The following is an 18,421-nucleotide window of genomic DNA, read 5'->3' on the forward strand; positions in this document are numbered from 1 at the left end:
GCAAGACGCTGCGGACCAACACCCGAGTCGAGCATGGTAGAGAGTTTCAAGATTTATTCCCATAACCTTCCTCCACCTTGCACTTGCCTTGCGTCCTTCCTTCCGGTAACAACTCGGCAAGTGCGATGGATGCACATGTGAGCCTTCCCACGGCAGAGCAGAGTGGAGTGCACCTGCATTACCGCAGCGTGGGCTTAGCGCACAAGTCAGACACATGAGATCTGTGACACGACGTTGCAACGGCGAATCGCACACTAGAGGCTTATGTATGATTGATGATTGCATCGCGTGGGCGCCCACGCGCTAAAGCGGAACGTAGGCAAGCAAGCGAGAGGCGCAAGAGAAGAAAAAAACAGCATGAGTCGTTAGATTTGCGCGTGATGGAATAGACTTCTTTGGTGCTTTAGTTCATCGTGGGCATTCCGATCGCTTTCGCTTGGATGCAAGCGGAGAGAAACAAGAAAGCGTCAAAGTAGGAACAACGGAGAGCGGAGACGGGCGTGCGTTACCAGCGAGGTGGGTGTTGTCTGCGTGGTTTTCTTAGTTCAGTCAAGCTTAGTGTGGCGGCTGTCAGTTTTCCTTGTCTTGCGTGCTTTGGGTTGGAGCATGGTCCGACAAAGAGAGGGGCAGCGGTGCGGGTCTGCTCGAACAGTTTTTCTTGCGTTGCGGCAGCCTTGTCATGTTCCTTCGTGGAGCCTTGGACGGGTCATCTGCTACGCAACTCACCGTATCTGGCATGGGCATGCAGGGTCCTGCCTGTTTCGATGCTAGATTGGGCATACATGCACTGGCACACATGCAGTCATGGAGTTGTCATCTACATTGGAAGATGATGATGGCAATGTTGGGCGGCAGGAACAAAACGGTTGTGCGACGGTTCTGTGCATGAATAACCATTGTGCTTATTCGCTCGTGCAAACCATGTTACTTCTAATTTTCTCTCAAATAAGATGAAGCCTTACATAGCGCCGAGTATCAGACAAAGCACCGATACTTCAGCTATAGGCTGGAAGAGGTTGATTCAACTCTTCCATTGGTAGCAAAAACAAAGGGGGCTTGGGTACCGTACAGAATCCTGCCATGGTATAGAATGGAAACAAACAGGAACTCCTATAACACCGTAGTCGCCATGGCCCCGTAAAGTGGTCGGGTGAAAGTGTAAAGTTATTGTAATGTAAAACCCAATGGTCAAGGGCGCAATGTGCCGTGGTATAATCGCAAAATCGAGTGCGACAACACTGAGCCAGCGGTGCCGAGTTCAAATGGTTGTCGGAAGGGTGGTAAGACAGAAGCTGTATGCTGAATCGAAGTGTAATGACGAACGCCGGTTCCCCAATCCTGTGCCGCTATGCAGATGCTCATAAACGCGGTATCAACGTGCGTGTTTCGTGTATTGGAAGGAGGTGGTGATGATCAGTATGTGAGACAGTAGACCATCATGATTGCGTGGTAGTAGGGGTTCGAGAGCCGAGTGGCGTCCATGATGAGTCGGGGCCTGGGAGGAATGCCGACGTAGTGGAGGCTCACAGCGCCTGTGGGTACGAGTACGAGGACTGATTGTTATTTGATAACCCTGCCCTTGCCCTTGACTTTGGACGCTTTGCCAGCGCCCGTGGAGGTGAGCTTGCTGGTCTGCATCAGCTCGCCAATATATCTGCGAGCCGTTAGCCAGTCGTCACAATGGAGATGCGGGAGGTACGTACGATTGGAGAAACTTGTTGCCGCCCTCGAGCTTCTCGTGTTCGTTCTTGACGACTTCGACGCGGTCGACAATCTGCATGAGGCTGGCTTGGAGGGCTTTTGCTTGTCTAGCGAAACGGTTAGTCTGGTAAGGGCTGGGACGAAAGTCAAAAACGCGCACACAAACGAGAGAGGTAGCACAGTGGGCGACAGCGACACCGAGGGGGGTCGCAGCGTTGCATGCCACGTACGTGGAGATGCAGGGTTGAGTTACTTACTCTATCAGAGCTTGGCGAGCATCCTGGCCCATCTTCTCAATCTCTTCGCTACTCCGGCGAGGGCTCATGGTGCGCGCATCGCCGTCGTCGTATTCCTCCTCTTCCTCCTTCATCTCGACGTTGGGGCTGTCGCGGGGTATTATGATGGTGCCGCTCGACTTTCTGCTCCCTAGCCTGGGCCGGGCCTGTAGTGTGGGGTCGTTCTTCATCTCCTGGTCGCTGATGGAAGAGTTGGAGGAGGAAGTCGACATGTCGTCGGGGTAGGAGGGGCGGCGGTCGTCTTGCGTTGAAGTAGACGGGTAGGAGGTGATGGAAATGTGCGGGTTCATGGCACGAGACAGTATAGTGCGGCTCTCAGAGTGTAGGTTAGGGATGGAGCCAGGTGGGCGAGCGTCGGCAAGAGTATGCCGTGGGTGGATTCAGGCCAAGATAAAGCCACACGGTTGATGTGGAAGGATGTTAGAGTGGGTGGGCCCCTGTCCGCGCTAAGCCAGATAATGCTTCAGGGTCTCCCGAGACGAGGATCCCTGCGCGCGGGCGTCGAATGTGCACGCAGCGAGCGCTCCTAGGTGACAGCTCGGGGTGGCGGCGGCGGCAGCAGGCAATAGCGCTCTCGTATGGCTACCAGCGGCGTGTACTCACGAGACGACTGTGACTGTGTTTTGTTGTCGACACGCAGGCAAGGTTTGCGTTGCTGATCGGCAAGGGCAAAAGCACCCACCAGAGGCGCGGATGATTAGAAGCGGTCAATTAGCGCTGCGATGGCCGAACAGCTATTGCCAGGCCTGCGAGAGGGCAACTGGGGCGTGTTGGCGAATGTGGTGCGGGCAGTGGATGAGCGCAGCGTGGACCGTGTTGTCGGCGTGATTCAGGGCGTGCGCGGGCGAGGGGGTTGAAGACGTTGCTGCGACTGCAGAGGTCATGATGAAGGCCGAAAGCGGTGCATGACGTCGCCGGCCGCTGTGAGACATGGGAGAGCTGATCACTTGCCCCATTCCGCCACGTCCCACCGCACACTGAGCACGGCTGCGCGTTGCGGGCGGCTGACATCACTGAACACTGCCGTGGGTTCCGTCAACCGCCAATGGCGTCGTCGCTGACGTCTCTGCGCGTGTGCTGGGCGCGGCGACGACGGTGCCTGCGTCCAACGTTGAAAGTCACGATGCGAGCGGGCAGCCTCATCGCTGCGTGCACCCAGACAGCAGTGCATCACCACCACGCTGTCTCCGCCCATACTACCTAGGTATTGTACCCACAGCGCACAGCGACGCGTTACAGACCGACTGACTGCGGGTCATGCTGTCCATGCGCACATCACCAGCCGCTCGTGTTGGGCGTGGTTGCTGATCCCTCTTTGTGAGCCATCCGTTTCGTCGAGCTTGCGCACCAGAAATATATAAGATCGGCTAAGGGGACCCTGCGGCGGCGGCGTTGGCCTGCCATTTTGGCTTGCATGGTATTTTGTAGATTGCCGTTGCCACCAATCCTCGCCCGTTGGCACCACCAGCACGCACACAGCCAGCGCCCGGCACACACAAAAGCCCTTTTCGAGCCTCGTCTCCAGCCCCTCACACTCCCTCGCGAGCGCCAGAGACCCCTAGATCTCGTGTGCGTTGACTCCGCACTATGCCATGACCAATGACGAAATTCTCGTTTGATCAGCACGTCACCCTGGCCGCTGAGCAACCGCTCACGGTGCTTCTATTCGACCTTTGCGCGCCGGGCCAAGAGCTTCTTTTCGTGCAATATGACAGCCGTGATTCTGTCATAAGTGCATGGAACATTTCCCGCCTCCGCCGCGACTCTGTCGCACTTTGTCCAATCCGTACTTCTCCTGCATTGGACAACGGCGATCTCCAGGATCATGACGTTGGACGTTCCAACGTGAGAAAACATATTCGTCTGAGTGGCCTACCGCTTCCCCATTATCAATAAGTTGTTTCAGCGCGCATAGCTCCACCTCGCCGGTACGATCCGCATCTCGCTAGGTTGCGACTTGCGCTGGGTGAGCTTTCTGAAGCATCCAAAGGTCACCGCTGTTCTGCCTCGCGACGATCCTTCGGGAACACGGCTGCTTGGGGCAAGACTGAGGAACGAGTGTCATTTTCCCGCGGGTATTCGAGTAGGACCGGCTGATGCCGGCCTTGCAACTACTATCTTTGCTTTATTCGGTCCGGCCTTGCGCAGCATGCTTCACCACGCGTCTACATACCTTGCCAGCGTGCCACTGCTGTTTTCAGTCGGCGACGATCCGCACGGGGTTTCAAGGCGACACACATGCTCTGTAACGTGAGAGCGACAGGCCGACGCGCCTGCAAGACATCATGACAATTAACATTTCTGCGCGACTCGCATGGGAGTGTGACTGCATCACACTGTCCTTCCACTGGGATACCGTTTGCTTTGCTTTGCTTTGACTTCCTTCTGCAAAACTTTCTACTCCAACGTCTCCAACATCTCCGACATCTCCAACTCAACAAAACGGTCACCACAGCTCGCTTATTTCACTCAATCAATCGGTTTGCATGCTACTAGCACTCTTCCCGTTGTCTCTGCATCATCGCTGGTCCGGCAATTCGCTGTAGGGTGTCCACTTTTCGTTCTTCGGTGGTTCTCCAGCAGATGGTACCTGAGTCATGCTCATGATGTCCAGGGTCCACCTGGTACACGCAACCAATACACTTGTATCGGTCCGACACCTCACTTGATATTTCAGAACAAGGCGACATCAATCACGACACTTCGATCATGGAAGGCTGCCGAACCCAGTAATCAATCGCTGCCGAACCAAGTCACAACATGCCGCTGTTGCGCCGGCGTGCGAGCAATTGTGGAGCTGCGGTTTATATGTCCGGTAGGGCTGCATTCGGAGACAGTGCGGCGATTTGTGTTGCAGAGTGACGCCGCTGGGATGTGGTGATGTAACTCGCAAAGGACGCCTGGTATGCATCACGGGGCATGAAGAGCTGGACGCGAGACACCGATAAATTCGCCGATGGTGGATTCCGACAACCACGCGTCCCTATAACATACGATATATACCTATTAGACCTGGCCTCTGGAAGAAACAGTATCCAGATGCCTCTGTGCACTGGACGAAAACTGCCTTCAACTCCGGTGTGCGAGGTCTATATATATCTACTTTGGAAACGCCAATTTCCCTTCACTGGATATAAAAGGTGACCGTCATTCGAAGAGACAGTCATCAGACACGGTGTAGGTAGATCATTGAACACACCGACACCAGAGATATGTATGCAGCGCTGCCATATCGATTAGCAGTCTTTCCCCACTTGATTCGGATGTGGCAGTTCCAGACCAGACAGTTGGGGATTCCCCGGATCCCCTGCGGCCACAAACATAGTTTTCTGAAGATCATCGTTGCCCATCTCCGTGGCCGAGGAGTCAAGACCATATCAGAACTTAATGAGGCAACTAAAGCGCGGACGCGAGGTCCCGACAAACTCTTTAGATTCTCTTATTGATCGCCATTTATCAACGATCTTCGGAGAACATTGGTCTGAGAAATCGGCGATCGATCTGCAGTTGCGTGAATGTAGTTGACCGCAATCTTCAGATAAGGGTTCGTGGAGACAATCTGGTGTCGCGGCATTAAGCCTCACCCTCATCTAGCCTTCCCGCCTCATATCAAGCCCTGAAGGTACATCAACCATGTAAATGCGATTTAAAGTCAGGAACAATCAGTTGCCATGCGTCCCAGCTGTTCGCGGCTATGCTGTTGTACACGACGGCGCATGCATTCATCTTTTTGTATCCTATGCGTGATGAGTCAAAAGATGACCATGGTGCACGAAGAACAGTTCGTCCGCAGTACACACTTCTCAACTCTCGAGCGTGAGCGGAATGCGAAACGCCCATGTGGGCGATATGGTCCAGGATACCGTGTTGGACAGCCCTCGGCATTGCGTCACTGCCAACTCCAACGCCTGGCCCAAGCTCAAGCTGTCTCTTAACAATCTGGACGCGAAAACTCCAGTGTAGCGACAGCGACGTGTAGTGAAGCGGTGATTTGTTTGCAGAACGTCCATCGCACCTACCTCATTAGACCTGGACTTTGCACGTTGCTGAGTAAGAGCTCGCAGCTACCCCACCATGCACGGCATCCTCGAGCTCTCGCTGCAGCTCCTCAACTCGTTTAGCCCGGCCAATCTCGGTGCGTACGCCTCATCCACTAGCCACCTACTGTCGCTGTGGCTTATATTAACAGTCACTAATTATGAACAGGTCGATCTGGGGCTCAAGTACCTCTTCAAGGCGAACAGGATGTGAAGTGTCGGTACTCCCTAATCTTACTGGTTAGGCCAGCAGATTGAAGCAGCAACTAACAATAGCACAGCAATACCAACAAAGTCATCTGTTCCAGACTACTTTGTCACGGACGATGGACACTTCCAAGGTCCTACCAAGACGGGCGCTGCACCGTTCATGGCGCAGACAAACCTAGCACCTTTTGCCGGCGTGTCATACATTCCAAATACGCCTCTGGAAACACAAATCCCCATTGCTGGCAATGCGGAAAACAAGAACATATTCCAAAGTATGGCAAACATCAGCCCTTACTTTCCTAATCCCCGAGGCTTCGGAGTAAACGAATACTCTATACCGCCTGGCACCAACGTAACATGGCTCAACATGGTCCATCGCCATGGAAGTCGGTACCCCGAAGTCAGTGGTGAAGCTGCAGAGCGGACTCTAGGGAAGAAGCTCACGGACGCGGCTGGCAAATTCACAGGTCACGGACCCCTTTCGTTCCTCAACGATTGGCAGTTCCTACTGGGTGCTGAGATCCTCGTTCCCAATGGCAAGCAAGAGCTATTTACTTCTGGTACTCTGCACTACTACCAGTATGGCCATTTATATCCCAACAACGGAAGCAAAGTTATCGTCCGGAGTACGACCCAACGACGCATGACCGAGTCGGCGGAGTACTTCCTTGCGGGCTTCTTTGGTCTAGGCTGGGCGCAAAATGCGACGCTTGAGCTGGCAATTGAGGCGCCTGGCTTTAACAATACGCTTGCTGGCTACAAGCAGTGCAACCATTCGAGTTGGCCGACGGCGCGACAAGGGCTCATGGAATGGATCGGCGTGTACCTTCATGATGCTCATCAGAGGTTCAGAAGCAATATCACCGGTGACCTTGACTGGACAATCACCGATACGTACAACGCTCAAGCTTTGTGTTCGTACGAGACAATTTCGCTTGGCTTCTCTCACTGGTGCGGCCTGTTTACCTACGAAGAGTGGGAGGGCTACGAGTACGCCCTGGATCTTTCATTCCAGGCAGGCACAGGATTTGGCTCTTCAGTCGGTCGTGCTATTGGAATCGGTAAGGATTGACGATGCCTCTTCTACCTCACTATACTAATACTGCACAGGCTACGTGGAGGAAGTCCTCGCCCGCATGCAGCACCACGTTATCACCTCCCCTTCTGCCCAAATAAACGTGACCCTTGACAATAACACGGTCACCTTTCCCATCGATCAAAACCTGAACCTAGACTTTAGCCACGACGCCGGTATCATCAGTATTCTCGTTGCATTCGGCATCACGCAGTTCAGCGAAGTACTTCCCACGACCCACATCAAGACGCCCCGCGAATTCATCCTCTCGCATCTCCAGCCGTTCGCTGGTCGTCTCGACATCGAACTCATCAAAGCACCTGCGCCCGTCAACCCTAACCGAACGGACGAGAAGATATATCTTGACGGGCCGCCGACGAGCTACGTTCATTTCATTCTCAACCAGAGGACTATTCCACTGGGTCGTAGTCACAAGGAATGTGGTGATAGAGACGACGGATGGTGCGAGATGGAGACATTCCTGAAGATCCAGCAAAAGCAGATTGAGCTTGCGGATTACGACTTCGCTTGCTTTGGAGAGTACGACGATCCGACGTACGGAGAGGTCACAGACGGACGGCCGCTGAGATAGGCGCTGGGATGCCGTTGAGAATGGGAGCGGGATAATGATTTGAATACGTCGCGATGACAAGATCTTTGTTGCTAATGAAAATACGCCATTGAAGGCTCATCGTCGAGTTCTTCTATTCGGGACTTCGCTATGCTGGTAACCATACGTTTCGGCAAGGTCTTGTTCGCTCTTGCAGTTACCAATAGCACAGCAACAAGTCCCCGGCTTATCATCGTTCTTGCTCAGTATCCAAAAGGTTCCGAATCATAATCAAAATCTTCATCCGAGTCGTCCATCGCACCCCAGACACCAACGTAACGCACATAGTCAGGCAATCCTTTGCACCTCAATTTTTTGCCTGGAAAGCAGAGCTCCAACACACCCTCACCCAAGAACATGAGTTGACAATCAAAGGCAGCCTCATCCACAGTGCCATAGGCAAACGTTCCAGCTGGGTCTTGTGACGCGAACTGCGGAGGGCTCCTGATGTCCATCCAAAACCCGTCTTCCGGTTCGTCCATGAGATCGAGCTTGATACCAATTTCTTTATCACCTTTAGGCAACAATGGCTCTAAGTATTGCCTACCGATTTTCAGGCTTCCGGCTTCCCAGTCATCGATGTTATCTCTCCTTTCCCACCACTGGTCTGGGTTTCGAGCATATATGTCCAAATGTTGAGACGAGTAAAGCGTATAGTTGCCGCTGATATCTCCCAGAGGTATCTTCTCGCCATTTTGTAGTCTTTCCTTGAGAGCTTGTGCTTGATCCTCGAAACGGGTTGCTTTGGTCATGTGTTCGGCAGCAACTTCTTGATGATATACGTAGTATTCCTCTTCCTCGTCCGTTTCTGTTTCTTCATCTTCGCACTCTTCTTCGTTCGTTACAACCGGCGTCTCTTTTAGAGTGTGTAAGCTTTCATCTCAACAAGAGTCGTGGCACCTTACCACTATGCATGCCAAACCCTCTCGGATCGTCGTGATTATGCTGCGTCGCCATGCCGAGACGGAACAAAGCTCTTCTGGTTTTGACACGCCAGGGAGCGGATTACGGTTCGATTCTTCGCCTATGCAGGTCTATGCGCAGATGGAAGAAGTAGATTCGTTGGTGGAGAGAGATAATCTGTGATGCTCAAGGTCGGGTTGAGGGTCGCGCCGAGACGCGTTGCATTGTATTTGGTCTACCAAGAGTAGTGCATTGGGTTCGGCCCGACGCCACGTCGTCATCACACGTCGAATTCACTATCAGAGATCCTCGCACTGCAAAACCAGAAGGATATATTACAAAGTCGTAGATGGCAAGGTTGAAGTGTATACAGATTCGGAGATCGCATGCTTTCTCATTCTCCATCTTCGTCATCGTCCTCATCGTCGCTCTCGTCAAAGCTCCCAGAATCAGAGTCTTCCAAGTCAACGGGCATTCCAAACGCCGCCAGCATATTCGACGGGTGCGTATGCCTGGTATATTTGCAATTCCGCCACTCGTCATCGAATTCCTCGGCTGCGCGCTTCACAGCTTTCCGATCTTGGACCAGAATCCCAGCAAAGTAGATACCATCCATGTGCAACTCCAAGTAGCCATCTCCGAGAAACCTGAGTTCGACGTAGATCTGGTCTTCTTCACCCTCATCGAAGAGCTGGACGCTTTCGGGAAGCGTGGATGTATATTTCGGTTTGTTGAACGTGGTCGCATGGGCGTCTACAGGCCCACCCCAGATTTCGAGTTGCATGCCCATATTGCCAGCATAGGGACCAAAATCTTCGACGATGAGGTGCTTTCCAAACTCGATGCTTCCCACACCGTCGGTCCAGTCGTTATCTTCGAGATCTTGGCCATCCTTGCTTGCATAGTCTTCCACCCATTGCGCGGAGTAGAGATGCCACTTTCCGCGTATGTCACCTACTTTGCGCTCTGCGTCCCCAAGCTTTTCGGCGGCGGCCTTGACTTTTTCTTCTTCTTTAGCTTGATCTGCTTTCACTTCTTCGAGCAGCGCTTCGGGGTCTTCTTCGTCGGTGTCCTCTGCGCCTGAGCTCTCAGCTTCCGATTCTGTTCCCAGTTCCACTTCGCTGTTCTCCTCTCGGCTCCGTTCCTGCGCTAGTGGAATCGGTTAGAGCGTCACAATAAGCTAGCTGGAGGCGTCCATGAACTCACCTGTATTCGCGCTGGGTTGTGTAGCAGGCATATTGATGTTGATTCAGGTCGTGGCCTCAGCTACAATAGAGATGCATGTATTATGGAGAGGAAGTATTTATATTTAAGGTTTCTAGAAAAGCCATTGTGACGTAGCTGCGGAGATCTTCCCGACTGGGGTGTTCGCGCTACGGCAGGAACGCCTGACGCGACGACGCGTTGCCCCATCTTCTCGCCCCAGCTTTGCGTCCAACACGGCGCTATGGCGCTCCCTCGCTCATGCTTGGAATCACATGTCGCTTCCATCACCAGCGATCCTTCGACAGCTTTATGAGCTTTCGCATGTGAAACGAATGCTAGGCGGCTTCGCTCCCCAGGTCATCTAAACGAAAAGAAAGCAGACCTTGGAAGGCGCACCGGATCCCCAGAAACCGGTCAATACCGCGCGCCCGTACTCATCATGTCTAGGGGTATACAAGCGTCTCAAACAGTTCCCAGAATGCTCACCCCGATCCAAGTAGTCTGACACCCTAGTGTTATTGTTAAGGTCGAATCCTCGATTTCGTAGCGGCAATCACGGCCTAGAGCTTCGCACACTCTCGCACACCGAGTGCGGTGGTCTACCTCACTTCCGTCTCCCCACTTCGTGCTAGCATTTCCATCTTCAGCTTCTCCAGGTCCAAGTGCGGAGCGACCTTGTTCGCCCACCAAAGCGCCACCCAGCCTCTGCTCGTCTCCTTCAGCTTTTCCGCCAACATCTGCTCCTGCTCTTGTTCTGCTGAATCCTCATCGTACTGCTTCTCCATATCCTCGCGCGACATGCTAAGGAAACTAGTATTCACCTTTTCGCTGAAAGCATCCGATGCCCATACGCCGGGTGTGTAGGCTGGAGTTGTGCGATGGAACTTAGGTCGCGCGCGATGGTTTTCGGCAAGTGTGTGGTCGGCGTGGGGTAGCACGACTGCTGTGCGAGAGAGCGGCTGAAAGGGCGAGGGATTGACGACGTAATGATGCTCGGGTGATATAGTCACCAAATCTGTTGTGCGGACCCGTTTAGGCGATGGTGAGGCGGATTGGCTGCCTGGAATGGTGCGAGTGCGTAGGCGCTTGAGGATCGATTTTGGGACCGCGGAGTTATGCTCGGATGCCAGCGGGGTCGCAGTTATTGCTGTGGCTGTGGGATATGCGTCTAAACTTTCTTTCGGTTTCGGTTCCGGTGCTGAAATCCACTGAGCCTCCGGTGGCTGACTGCGCAAAGCTTCCACTAACGGATCCAATTCAGTTGACTCCGGCATCGTGAGCACCTGCTGCGGTTCGTTCAATCCTGTTGCGGACACGGATGTTACCTCGTCTCTCCACTCTTCTTCCATCTCTTTCTCGATCACCATCCTCAACCATTTCATCAACAAACGCGCGCCCTCCTTCTCCAACTCGGTCGGCTCTCCCTCTTCTGCACCGTCAACGTATCTTAGACCCGGCACTCTACCCAGCAAGACCTTCTTGTAGTTCCATATATTGAGCGCTTCTCTCAGCTTGGTCAGGTCCTGGACTGGCACACTTGTGTCGTTGAGTAAGTCTTCGAACAATTCCACAGTATTGGTCAGTGCAATTTTTGCCCTGCGCCAGTTTCTTCTGACGGCCTTGTGGCCAGGGCTCGCATGGTCGCCTTTGCCGCCTTCTTTGGACTGGAAAAGACCACCGCGCAATTCAAACTGTTCCTGTACAGCCTCGATGTCTCGGGCTTGGGAAATTATCATGCATGATGGGCAGAGCTGCGGCGATGGGAGCCTGGAAGCAAGAGTGGTCGGTACGGGATGTGCGCATGTGCTTAGAACAGGCGTGGCAGGGTTGAATCGTACCATCTTGTTGGAGGCGTGGGAGTTGAGCGTCAGGGTTTAGTGGACGAGTTGCTGTACGCGACAGTTTGCTGCGGCTCTGCGTGAGCAAGGGTCATCTGTGTCTGTGCGTTAATGTCCTTCTTTTCTCAGACAGGAGAAGCGAGTGCAGGTCCAGGCTGCCACAATATGACGTAATAGTGGAGTTTCAAGTGAATAACCACGGTACTGCGACAACCCGTAGACGACGAGTCACTCACAACTCCCATAATACCAATGAGATAACGGTGGCAAGCCCGCTTCCCATGAGGGGCCTCCAAGAGAGAGGTGTGAATTAGAGTAGAAGAGCTATCGCATGGCTCGTAAAAATGATGAGCTGGGTCCATCAGCATGGTAGTCAAATTCGGCCGGCCTCTACGAAAACGCACCTCATATAAGGGTAAAATGAACATGCGCGCTGAAATCGTCGTTACTATCTAAACGCAAGTCTGCAAGTTCTTACGACAATGTAGTCTTACCAGTCATTCGTTTCGTACTTCTTTGACGGGGATGGGCATTTGATCCTCGAGCGTACATGAGATCGGGTGGTAATGCTAGGTACAGATGGAACCGGTAGAAAGTGAAGTCGGTAGTTAACTCATGAAACCGCCCGACTACAGAGCGCTGCTTTCCATGTTTCCTTCTAGAAACGTCCGATGTATATGAGACAGCTAAGGAAAGAACGTGAGTGCTTGACCAGGCAATCCGGGAGGTGACCAACTTTTATCGCAACGCATCCTTTTAGTCACCGTGAAGGCATTCTGTCTGGTTACCACCCCTAATTGAAGATCACAGAACACAGGTAGACATTCACAAAGGCAGGGCCAAAGTACATGCTTTCAAGATGTGCCGATGGAATAAGCAAGACTGTTGGTGGAAAGGTTCGGCGACTTGTGATGGCAATACAGATAGGAGATCAGAAAGAAGCAAAGAAACCGACTAACGGTGATGTCATGAATCATATCGCCAGGCTTAGTATGCCGACAATGCCGAGTGCGGGAAATTGATATATAATGGCAAGAGAAATGCCCACTTGGCGAGGCTGAGACTGAAATGTCGCGGTACGTCCACCCCAGCATTCTAACGGGGTTCAAGCTCCTCCAGCACATGTCTTCCAGTATGAAGACAAAAGAAGCAGGTTTTGTATCGCACATCGCAACAGATACGCTACGTGCCAGCTGGCAATACGATGAACCTGCGCTTGCATCGCTGACTAGTCTGGTCAGTTCATCATGGCTGCTCACACGCGCTCCAAGACGAGTCGGCACTCTACCAGCAAAAGCATCGCAATCATTCGTAGATTGGTCCGGAGCAAATGACCTTGCAGTCCGTTCTCCATCGGCATGATCTATCTTCCGCACACCTGAGGCACGTGGCGCGATATGGCTCTCCCGTGGCTGCCACGATATTCGACACATGGCCGGACATTACTCGTTCATGGAAAAGTAAAGGCCAGTTGGTAGTGCAATTGAATGACACCATATGGGCGACGAGACAGTTGGAGTCCTGCTTGTAGAGAAGAGGTCTCGAGGTGGGGGGTCCCATGCAGGCAATACGCTAGTCAAGGCCGCGGCAAAAACGAGGCTGGGATCACGCCACGAAGAGAGCCGTTGCATGAGCACCAACACACACGCCACGAATACTGCATTGCATCGCATCACATCGTCCATCATCGACCTGCAATCTTTTGAATTGCAGCAATATGCATTGCTGATAGTCAGTGATAGAGCAGAGAGGATAAATACGCATGGTGTGGACGTGATCGTCGTACCGCAATCTTCGCATCCATGGACGATCGTTTAGATGAGGGGCCGCATGAGAACCGTGGTACTGCTCCGGGTCCTCATAGGGGAACTGTTGTACAAATAGATTCCGCGGCGCCTCAAGCAATAGCAGTACAGAACAGCATGTCGACTTCCTCATGGCTGTCGTCATTGACGCAGCATGGATCCAAACCACCGGTTATGCTCAAAGTTAGAAGCTCGGATGCCTTCATTATCGGGACTGTGTCTTTGGCCGTCTTCACAGTAAGTCTTTAATCCGGGTGTAGCTAGGTGCAGAACAAGAGCTGATTCAAGAAGGACATGTTTCTGTACGGCGTCATTGTACCCGTCATCCCATTCGCAATACGTTCGCGTAGTCACATTGAGGAGGACCAAGTTCAATACTGGGTCTCGGTACTGGTTGCTGTATATGGCGCTGCTCTTCTTGCATTCTCGCCCATATGCGGATGGCTTGCGGACCGCGGGTCGACGCGTCGCTTTCCTCTTCTGATGGGCTTGTTCGTTCTCCTAGGAGCTACAATCCTGCTGAACCTTGGCAACTCGACTGGAGCTTTGATTGTCGGAAGGCTCCTGCAGGGGGCTTCGGCAGCTGTGGTATGGGTCGTTGGCCTGGCCTTGTTGGCTGATACGGTTCCCCAGGAACGACTCGCAACTGCTGCTGGGTGGCTGACCATAGGCATGTCTATCGGAATGCTCATATCGCCTCTACTCGGTGGCATAGTCTATGACAAGGCTGGTTATAATGCCGTCTTCGGCATGTGCTATGCATTAGTCGGCTTGGATGTGATTCTCAGACTGTTGCTCGTGGAGAAGAAGGTGGCTGCGAGATGGGACGCAACGGTCATGGGACGCTCATCTGATGAGGGAGACGCATCTTCAGAGGACAAAGAATTAGGCTCCATCGCCATCGCAAGTCGAAGCGACAGCTTAGGTCTTACCAGGACGACAACTCAGCGAGACGCGGCGTCTGCTGAAGCGCAACAAGAAAGTCCGCCTCGGCAACGTGTGCGCGATCGGCTTCCTCCAGTGCTTTCACTCTTGTATTCCCGACGCCTGCTTGCTTCGCTATTCTGTGCGCTCATTCAAGCAACATTGTTGACAGCCTTCGACTCTGTCCTCGCCATCCACGCCGCCAACACATTCAACTGGTCCTCGACAGGCGCTGCACTTCTTTTCCTTCCGATCGTCATACCGAGTTTCCTCTCGCCGTTGTGGGGCTGGTTGAGTGACACATATGGAGGGCGCTATGTGGTTGTCGTGGGCTTTCTTGGGGGTTGCCCTCCCCTCGTCTGCCTCCGGTTTGTCGATGAGAACACGATGAAGGACAAGGTGCTGCTATGCGCGTTACTTGCGGTCACGGGGCTCTTTGTCGGCATGACGTTCGCGCCGGTCATGGCAGAGGTATCGGCTGTCGCTGAGGCCAAGGAAAGAAAGATGATCGCAGATGGACGCCCAGGATTCGGCAAAGGCGGTGCATTTGCGCAGGCTTACGCACTATACAACTCCGCGTTCGCTGCCGGCTGCATGGCGGGACCTCTGTTGGCCGGGTTTCTTGTGGAGGACAGCGGCTGGGGGACTATGGCGGCCGTCTTGGGCGCGCTGTCTGCTGTCACTGCCGTCCCGGGTTTTCTCTGGCTGGGCGGATGGGTGCTAGCAAAGAACTAGACACGGTCGATAGAATAGTCTCTCCGAACATCGGCCGCATACACAGACATCTAGTCGGTTGCACTCTGCAGGTTGTGAGTCGTGATACATGGCGTCATTGCCTCGGCTTCGTCCCCACTGCCATTGTTGCCCGACGCCTGGACCCTGCAACTGGCCGGGAGGCGCCACGCCACACCTTGATCGCACTCTCCCTTCTGTCTTCCACCACACGTCCATCTCCGCTCGCCACCGCCTGCATCGCTACATCGGCATCTCGCTGTCAAGCGCCTCATTGGGTCTTCGAAATAGGGTTCCATCTCTCCTATGTGGCGATGGCATTTGCTCCTGCATCATCTCCGGCCAATCTATCACTGCACGTCCAGGTACAATCGCCACTTCACCCGGAAGATGCATGCTGCGTGCAATCAAACCCCTTTTATAACTCTCTTTCCAAGATTTGCACCGCCAGTGCAGTTGCAGCAACAGAGTTCATTGGCATCAGAACACTAATGAGAGCCTTATACAATGCCATCACTACGTCATGCACCGAGAAGTAGACATAGGAGGCGCGGAGCAAACACCGCAACCCCGCTTGACAACAGGTTCCCTCTGACGGCCTGGAACAACGCATGGAGATAGGCGAGCGTGTTGCGATTCCCCTTCGACGATGTAATAGGTTGCCAAAAGATTAGTCTGCAGATCTGGGGTCAGATGGTCCATGCCACGCATCTTAGGTTCCAAGATCGTCAGGAACAGCCTCTCTGAGTACTAACACACGGTACTAACTTTACTCCGAACGCTTTAGGCTCGCATCCCACAAGCCGCTTGGTGCGTTAGAAGGGGTCCAACTTGATCAGGTGTTTCAGAATCAAGCAACTACCCACACCGCTACAAATTTCACCATGGCTGATGATCACTCCACGGCAAATTTTTCTACTTCAGGCTTCTCCACGGCAGTCACATTTCATGTGCGAGTATGCACTACAAGATGTCTAGTTTAGAATGTTCATCGCTACCAGAATCTGAGTGCAATGTAGGTCGTTCATTCGTGTGAATGGGTCACATGCGCCTCGGCGTGCTGAGCAAACCCGCCTCCTGACCGCGTCGTCATCCATGTAGCTTTCTGTCCCGATCCGCGTCTCCGGGGGAAGACGTTCACTACAATCCCCCAGATTACGTTTCCAGTTAGATCGGAGGGTCCAACACCAATCACAACCCAGGAGACCCGTGGGCTTACCAACTTAGATGCCCAGTTCGGACTAGAGGATATCCGTCACATGGCCATAACACAGCAGTCGCGACTCCATCGAGTTCGCTGCCTCCAGGAAAGCGCGCAAACTCCACCTTGGCCGCATCCACAGTGTTCGCTCGGCAACTTGTTAAATGCACTCACTTGGTCCCATCTACAGACATACCATCACATCTTATTTGGATTGAGCGCCACCGCATCTTCAGAGCCCGTACTGCTACCCTTGATTTCCAACAATACTACCCGACAACATGATTATCAGTCGTGCACTTACTGCGTTATCGCTATGCGCCGCCACGATTGCAGCTCCAACGTAAGTCACGCGCACGATGCGGAAGAGAACGTCTTTCCTTTTCCGGTGATAGAGCAGTCACTTCCGCATTCGACACTCCTTTCGTCCCAACGCACATATGACGCAACCGCTAACCCATCTAAAGAGAGAAGCGCGGTGTCGACTTCAAGTGGGGGTCTGACAAGATTCGTGGTGTTAACATTGGTGGATGGTTGGTCTTAGAACCGTACGTATTCCCGAAGGTCTTCGTCACCAATCGCCACCCAGTTGTGTTGCTAACTATCTCTACGCAGTTGGATTACGCCTTCTATCTTTGATGGAGCGAATCAAGGCCGTCCGCAGAGGGACATCGTTGACGAATACACATTGGGCGAGAAGCTTGGCAGAGATGCGGCGGGAAGCATTCTACGGAAGCACTGGGACTCGTTCGTATCATGGCACGACTTCAACAAGATCAAGCAGTCAGGCTTCAATGTCGTTCGTATCCCCATCGGGTTCTGGGCATACGACACTTTTGGTACACCGTATGTCAGCGGTGCGAGTGTCTACATCGACGCTGCCATCGACTGGTCTCGAAGTCTGGGGCTGAAGATCATCATCGACCTCCATGGTGCACCAGGCTCTCAAAACGGATTCGACAACTCCGGCCAACGAATGGACTACCCTGGATGGCAACGCGGCGACACCGTAAAGCAGACTGTCCAAGTTCTACGGACAATCTCGCAAAAGTATGCTCGGACTGAGTATCAGGACGTCGTTGTCGGTATCCAACTGCTCAACGAGCCCGCATTGTACACTGGCATCAGCGAAGACGTGACCAGGCAGTTCTATCGCGATGGTTACGGTCAGGTTCGTGAGGTTTCCGACACCCCAGTCATCATTCACGACGGGTTCAAGCCTCCGAACACATGGAACGCCTTCCTTACTCCTTCGGATGCGAACGCGGTGAACGTCGCGGTTGACCACCACGAATATCAAGTGTTTGACAGCAATCTCCTCCGCATGTCACCTATGGACCACGCACGCTACGCTTGCAGCAACTCTCAGACTATCGGCGGTGCGGACAAATGGACGTTTGTTGGCGAGTGGACATCGGCTATGACGTGAGCAGTCCGCATTCTTACAGTTTATGAGACGTCTACTAACGTGTACTAGGGATTGCGCAAAGTACCTCAACGGCTTCGACCGTGGCGCCCGCTACGATGGAACCCTCCCAGGCAGCTCCAGGATTGGATCTTGCGATTGGCAAAACGACCTATCACGGTGGTCAGCCTCCTACAAGGACGACAGCCGACGTTACATTGAAGCCCAGATCGCCGCTTTCGAGAGCAAGACTCAGGGCTGGTTCTGGTGGAACTTCAAGACGGAGGGTGCGGCTGAATGGGACGCATTCCGACTTATCGACGCTGGCGTCTTTCCGGCAATTAGAAACGGGCAGGTAGAGTATAAGTTCGGCCGTATTTGTTAGGAGCGGAATGGGACGGTGACTTATCAACCTCCGGGTAATTGGGGTGACACCTAGAGTCCTGGATAGACGGGGGCATCTACACGAGTAAGGTAA

The 18,421-nt window shown here is 53.2% G+C and overlaps 7 protein-coding genes across 7 annotated transcripts; 3 read left to right on the forward strand and 4 right to left on the reverse strand.

Annotated features, from left to right (window-relative positions):
* Positions 1–1,560: 1,560 nt before the first annotated feature.
* J4E84_005940 (uncharacterized protein) lies at positions 1,561–2,287 on the reverse strand (the record flags this gene model as incomplete). The annotated part of the gene is made up of 3 exons (XM_049388532.1): positions 1,561–1,654; positions 1,704–1,808; positions 1,959–2,287. The coding sequence occupies 3 exons, from the start codon at positions 2,285–2,287 to the stop codon at positions 1,561–1,563; spliced, it is 528 nt and encodes a 175-aa protein (XP_049243431.1).
* Positions 2,288–6,071: 3,784 nt separating this feature from the next.
* On the forward strand, positions 6,072–7,911 carry J4E84_005941 (uncharacterized protein; the record flags this gene model as incomplete). Its single annotated transcript, XM_049388533.1, has 4 exons — positions 6,072–6,132; positions 6,204–6,249; positions 6,311–7,305; positions 7,355–7,911. 4 exons carry the CDS (start codon positions 6,072–6,074, stop codon positions 7,909–7,911), a joined length of 1,659 nt encoding a protein of 552 aa, XP_049243432.1.
* A 221-nt stretch (positions 7,912–8,132) lies between these two features.
* J4E84_005942 (uncharacterized protein) lies at positions 8,133–8,844 on the reverse strand (the record flags this gene model as incomplete). The annotated part of the gene is made up of 2 exons (XM_049388534.1): positions 8,133–8,785; positions 8,838–8,844. The coding sequence occupies 2 exons, from the start codon at positions 8,842–8,844 to the stop codon at positions 8,133–8,135; spliced, it is 660 nt and encodes a 219-aa protein (XP_049243433.1).
* A 382-nt stretch (positions 8,845–9,226) lies between these two features.
* J4E84_005943 (uncharacterized protein) lies at positions 9,227–10,069 on the reverse strand (the record flags this gene model as incomplete). Its single annotated transcript, XM_049388535.1, has 2 exons — positions 9,227–9,981; positions 10,039–10,069. 2 exons carry the CDS (start codon positions 10,067–10,069, stop codon positions 9,227–9,229), a joined length of 786 nt encoding a protein of 261 aa, XP_049243434.1.
* Positions 10,070–10,637: 568 nt separating this feature from the next.
* J4E84_005944 (uncharacterized protein) lies at positions 10,638–11,879 on the reverse strand (the record flags this gene model as incomplete). Its single annotated transcript, XM_049388536.1, has 1 exon — positions 10,638–11,879. The coding sequence occupies one exon, from the start codon at positions 11,877–11,879 to the stop codon at positions 10,638–10,640; it is 1,242 nt and encodes a 413-aa protein (XP_049243435.1).
* Positions 11,880–13,855: 1,976 nt separating this feature from the next.
* On the forward strand, positions 13,856–15,340 carry J4E84_005945 (uncharacterized protein; the record flags this gene model as incomplete). The annotated part of the gene is made up of 2 exons (XM_049388537.1): positions 13,856–13,918; positions 13,973–15,340. 2 exons carry the CDS (start codon positions 13,856–13,858, stop codon positions 15,338–15,340), a joined length of 1,431 nt encoding a protein of 476 aa, XP_049243436.1.
* Positions 15,341–16,819: 1,479 nt separating this feature from the next.
* Positions 16,820–18,328, forward strand: J4E84_005946 (uncharacterized protein; the record flags this gene model as incomplete). The annotated part of the gene is made up of 4 exons (XM_049388538.1): positions 16,820–16,881; positions 17,006–17,086; positions 17,154–17,963; positions 18,016–18,328. 4 exons carry the CDS (start codon positions 16,820–16,822, stop codon positions 18,326–18,328), a joined length of 1,266 nt encoding a protein of 421 aa, XP_049243437.1.
* Between the last annotated feature and the right edge of the window lie 93 nt (positions 18,329–18,421).

This window comes from Alternaria hordeiaustralica, assembly GCF_023758085.1.
Source record: "Alternaria hordeiaustralica strain BMP 2776 chromosome Unknown scaffold_11, whole genome shotgun sequence".
In the NCBI taxonomy this organism is placed as follows: Eukaryota; Fungi; Ascomycota; class Dothideomycetes; order Pleosporales; family Pleosporaceae; genus Alternaria; species Alternaria hordeiaustralica.